The sequence below is a fragment of the Monopterus albus genome, unplaced genomic scaffold, assembly GCF_001952655.1.
Source record: "Monopterus albus unplaced genomic scaffold, M_albus_1.0 scaffold280.1, whole genome shotgun sequence".
In the NCBI taxonomy this organism is placed as follows: domain Eukaryota; kingdom Metazoa; phylum Chordata; class Actinopteri; order Synbranchiformes; family Synbranchidae; genus Monopterus; species Monopterus albus.
In genome coordinates this window covers 107,860-113,488 of record NW_018128160.1, presented here as the reverse complement: position 1 = coordinate 113,488, position 5,629 = coordinate 107,860, and the positions used below count along the sequence as shown (strand labels likewise).

At 39.5% G+C, this 5,629-nt stretch overlaps 1 protein-coding gene across 1 annotated transcript in view; it reads left to right on the top strand.

The window, feature by feature from the left end:
- Positions 1 to 244: 244 nt before the first annotated feature.
- sytl2b (synaptotagmin-like 2b) overlaps positions 245 to 5,629 on the top strand; it is a 27,606-nt gene continuing 22,221 nt past the window's right edge. The window contains exons 1-7 of the mRNA XM_020622414.1: positions 245 to 345; positions 1,470 to 1,627; positions 2,205 to 2,316; positions 3,395 to 3,443; positions 3,535 to 3,640; positions 3,756 to 4,179; positions 4,272 to 4,456. Coding sequence (XP_020478070.1) covers positions 245 to 345; positions 1,470 to 1,627; positions 2,205 to 2,316; positions 3,395 to 3,443; positions 3,535 to 3,640; positions 3,756 to 4,179; positions 4,272 to 4,456 — 1,135 coding nt within the window. The remainder of the gene's footprint in view (positions 346 to 1,469; positions 1,628 to 2,204; positions 2,317 to 3,394; positions 3,444 to 3,534; positions 3,641 to 3,755; positions 4,180 to 4,271; positions 4,457 to 5,629) is intronic.

Below are 5,629 nucleotides of genomic sequence, written 5' to 3'. Positions count from 1 at the left end.
AGAAACAACTCACACAGTTACTGAATTCTTGGCAACTCTTAATATTTGCTATGCATGTTTTTAGAAAGGAAGTTCTTCAAAAGTTTTACAAAAAGACCATTTCACTTCTCGTCCTTTTAGCAATGACATAGCTGTGAAATAATGGAATGTGAGAGCACGACATGATTTTCCAAGAGGTAAAAAATTTGGTGCGTTGTGTTTTGTTTGAAAGTGACAGACCCAAAAGGAAGCAGGAGGAGGAAGCATGATCAACCTGAGCCACCTGACGGAGGAGGAGCAGGAGAAGATAATGGTGGTCCTGAGGCGGGATGCTGAGCTGAAAAAGGCGGAGGAGGACCGAATCAGGTTTAATGACATTTCATTAAAGAGATCAAAATTATATTCTGACCTTGAGTAACTTTTTATGGTGCTGCCGTGGGGATCTTTTCTACTTTTACATGAGCTGGGATGTTTTGGACTAACATTTAAGCGACTGTCATGTTATTTTGCTAATGTCATTTTAACGATTGAATAGGTTCTTTCAAAGCCGCCCATAACCTGCATTGTATACATGCCAGTTGAAATGCTATTTGTCTGGCTTTAGTGGAAAAGCACAATAACATACAGATGTTACCTCCATTGCTATGAAGCTTCAATACAAGACAAGCAATGAGATGACAGCCAAGTTGAAGCCCACACATGGGAGAGGATCATCTCATGGACAGAAATAGAAACCCTGAATGCTCACTGTGTCTCAACCAGCCTAGTGTAGAAAGATTAACCCAACAGCCTGTAGTAATGTGCTACCCTTTCTCCACATGGCCATTTTGGTTGAATGTCAAAAGGAAAGAAGAGTTGGAGTGGCCATTTTTAAAGCATCAGAATTTGATTTTTTTTTTTCATTACTTCAATTTTAACTTAATTTTGGACATGTTTTCCTAATCCTTCCCTTTAGATAAATCGTGTGCACCTGTTATAGAACACTGACAGTGAGGCACTCAAAGCAGAAGTGGTGAAGAAGAAGAAAAGTGTCCGGCGAGGTTACAAAAAGCTGTAGGGGATTAAAAACAGTAGGAAACAAACACAAATGAGAACGAAGATGAGAGTGAAATAAATAAAATCAGTGAGAGAATATAAAACAGGGAGTGGAAACCTAAGTAAGTAAACCTAAGTATTTAGCATTTTCCAACCAAAATCTAAGATGAATGCCTATGTGGCATAGATTTGTTCTTTGTCTGCCCTTGGCTTTATTTTTAACCTTATATTTAGAGACTAGTGCTGCTCAGACTAAATTAAAATGGTGTCATATTCTCTCTGCTTAAAGCAATTATTTGTTCATTCACCAGGGAGTGGCTTTTTGTACATATATAACTTTCATTCCGATTGAAATGGCGCTCAGCGAGGATCAACAAAATGCTCTACAAATGAGTCCACAAAAAGACCCCTCAACTTAAGAATCTGTACATGTTTCCTTGGTGTGCTCCTAACAGAAAACTGGAGAAAATACTGGATGGTGGCTCACACCCGGAACCCAAGCTGAAGTGCCTGAGTGGGGAGTGGTTTTACGAGGTTAAATCTCGCAGACACACGGATAAAATCCACGGCTCAGAAATCATCTTGGCCTCCATGAAACACTGGAAAGCTGCTGGTGTGTTTATTCACTGCTGTTGACAAAGGCTTGTTTTAAACCACATTTTGTGATTAGAGAAAGAGTCTGGCCCCGTTTGTAACCTCAGTACTCTGTAAATTACTATTATTACTATTTTTTTTAAACTTGTTTGTCTTCAGGTGTCTTCTCATGATCCGTCACGTCTGCTTTCTTTCCAGAAAGATAAAATATTGGCGGACTGGGGCCAAACCATAGTTTAAATCTAACCTTTTCTACAAGCTACACCAGTCACAGCAAAAGTCTACACATTGGACTTAGTATATATTACAGCAGAGAAGATCAGAGTAAACTGGTGCAGTTTGTGAAAATTCTGGATTTAAATGTTAATTTTGCACACACTTTATCACTGGGACCACAAAGACACCGTATGGAGGAGCTGACCTCCATACAGTTTCACTTAGGTGTCACTATTTAACTGAATGACAGAATTACATACAGAGTGCTGAGAAATCAAACCTCAAACTAGTGCTGCTTTGCCAAACTGGACATTTTGATAAGAGAGTACTGTTATTCACAAACTTTTATAAACTCGGCTTCTTTTCCTTTCTTGCTGCAGATGGATCTCCTACAGCTGAAAGGGTCAAAACACCCAGCACACAAGGATCAAATGTCGCCACTCCACCGAAACCTGCCAGAAGTTGGGAGGCACTAAAGCCACAGGAGATAAAGTGTGCAATCCTTTCTTATTAATAGCTTTATTTACCAGTCTATAGCTCTGGGCTTTCTTTTTTTTTCAGGTTCCTGTTTAGCCTGTTGCCTTTGTTCAGTGTGGTCTGAGAAATGGTGTGGAAAGCTGTTAGTTTTGGAGATTTCTGGGGGCGGCGAGTCAAGTCTTCATGTGAAAATGATTGAACATTATTGATTCTTGACAGGGTCTTGAGGGGTTAGTGCTCTTAAATCTCATGGTAAAGTGTGTGTTCGCTTCTGGTGAAGCTATCAGAATTACACACTAACCCAGTCATCCTCTGTTATCTACTATAAAGTGCCAGCTCAGAGTATATTAAAAACGCGGATCCTCTCTTTCTTTCTCACCCCGCCAGTGTGTATTTGTGTATTCAGTGCACGTGGTGTCTTGTGACTCAATCTGTGCAAACATAGGTGGTGCTGCCCTGGAATCTGTTTTATGCAGCCACTGTACTGCTCACACTCTTGCAGGATGTGGTCTGAGCTGCTGTATGAAAGGAAAACAGTTTAGCAGGGTGCTTAACCCATTAGAGCTGATGGCATAGTGTAATTATTCTGAATGAGAAGTGACTGTTGACGTCAGTGTTGAGGTTATGCCAGAATGGTCAGGGCCTTCCCACCTTTGGTTATGATTTGGATACCAGCAGGTTTTCACCCATTATAAAAATGATCTATTTTATTTTGTCTTTTGTCCCAGAGACATGTAGTTATTGCAACATTCTGAATACAGTGTACGACCTACTTTGTTAGATTAAACCAACATAAAATGTATGTGTAGTTAAGTAACTTTGTGCTATAGACATATACTGTACACATTTAACACGAATCCTCTTATTCAGCCACAAAATAGGAGCTATTTCAAGTTTCCGTCATTGTGTATACTCATACTTTGAGTTTCTTTGCTTAGATTGGTTGGACATGTATCTTTCTTTTTGATGTCCCACTCATCCACACATATATATTTTAAACATCTTGTTAAAATGCACTTCATCTGATACCTTATAGTTTGTGTTTCTTTTGCATTCACCTTTCCTAAGTAAACATTTCCATTGTTTTCCCCAGAGATGGAGACGGACTGAGTCAAAGTTCAGCACGCCGCTCTCAAAGAATGGTGGGCACATGTGTTACAAACGTTTTTTGAGCAGTCCTGTTGCAGCTAGTGCAATGTAAGACATTAATTATATAATTTTTTTCTCTTCAAGTCAAGGCACAACCCGTTCGACCGTTCTTCCATTATTGTTTATGAGCCACCTGAAAATAACGATGTGCCAACCATTAAGGACCAGAGGTTTGGACCAGAGGAGCAGGGTTTGTGACACAGATATTGGCTACATTATATAGCACACCACATAGTGATAGCGTTGCAGTATCAAATGTATGATGGCTCAGTGATCCTGTTATCTTTCCCCTGTGTTTATCTCAGAGTGCAAATCTCCACTGAAGACTGCCCCAGCAGGTGATGGCAGTCAGAATTCAGGGGGCTCTATCACATCAGAGGGCTCCTCTGTAGGGTTAAGGCCAGTGCCAAAGAAGAGGAAATTTCTTTCAAACTATAGCAGTCATCAGGCAGAAAGCAGTGGCCTGAGCTTAGACACTCGGGAAGGGTCAGAAGAGCTTCCTCCTGCCCCGAGACAAAGCCTCCAGCAGGGGCCCTTAGAGAGCCCTAACCTGTCCTTGTTGAAGAGCCCAGATGATAGGCCTCAGCCTGAAATGCCTGAGATAGGTGCACTCCAACTGTCTTCTCAGCCTTCCAGCTCTGCAGATAAAGCCTTCCAGGAACCACTGTTTGATGTGTTTCAGAAGTCTAGCCCGGAGAGAGAAAGAACCCCTCCGACAACAAGAGACAGGTCAGTGAAAAGGTCCTTGGGCAACATTTAACAAAACGTTCTGTTAAACTTTCTCATCCTTCCACTGCTGCTCACAGCCTGTGTAATTTCAGACTAACCACATATACCAGAGGTGATGGATCCACAGAGCGAGAGGAAAGAGATGATCAGGCACAAAGAGAGTCCAACACTTTCATCCTGCCCACCAGCAACATTCAGGACTCAAACAAAGAAACTAACAGCAGTGTTGCAACAGCAGCGAAACAGGAAGACCTGAGCATCACCCAAAGTACTGTGGGTATGTTCAGAAACAAGACTTAACTGTGTTTACTCTGGTTAAAAGTATGTTTGAACTGGTTATTCACTGTCAACTATGGCAGTGGTTCCAGACCTTTTATGAAGGAACAACTATTTGTCACAAGAGCTGTGGGCAGTTCAACCTAAAAATGTGACATTTTCTTCTGGGATGGTTTCATTAGAAGAATTTTTAGAGGTCATAAGTATAGTATGAAGAATGTAGAAATTCAAAGAGATAAAGATTTGAGAAAGGTTAGGCTGACATAGTTTTGTGTAGCACATTTGTTTGCTTTGTTATTGCTTTCTCTATTGATCCCCTTAAATTTTTATTGGAAACCACTGAAATAAAATGTGGTTGTAAAATGAAATAGTACAATAGTTTGTACATCTGAGCAAAAATGTTTAGTTTAGTTTTTAGCTTATTTTAGTTTGTCCAATGAAAACAAACAAAAGAACAACATTTAGTTGCATATATACTCGTACCATATATTTATTAACTCTCATTTTAAACATTTTTTTTATATTGTATGTGATTGAATTACTGACAATTTTATACATGAATTGAAAGATTTTAAATTTCTCTAAATCTTGAAATTTTAGAGCCCTTAACCTAGAAAATAAATTATTTGGTGAAGCTAAATAATCTACCTTATTTAATATTCTTACAGCTCTCTTGTAAAATAAAAATTGACTTCGTATTAGTATTTGATTTACATGCATTACCTCAAATGTCCACACAGTATGAAATGTACAGAAGTACCAGTAAATAATAGACAGTAATCATTTTAATTGATTTTTACTCAACAAATTCCTTAACCTTGTACAGGGTGGGCCACAGAAAAGTAGCCTGCCTCCAAAACAATCCACTTGCTTGCCCATACTATCGTCGGAGGCCTGCTACTTTTCTGTGGCCCACCCTGTACAATACAGCAGACTTTGACATCTTTGATGTGAGTCAATAATACATAGTTGAATGTGCTAAAGAATCGGAGAGCATTCATATGGAAGCTCAGTATACAAGTTAAATCAAATCAAATTTTATTTGTATAGTGCCAAATCACAACAAAAGGCATCTCAGGACACTTTACAAAGTAAGGTCTAGACCTTACTGTTATCAATATTATTACATAGGGAAAACCCAACAAATCCCCCTTGAGCAAGCACTTGGCGACAG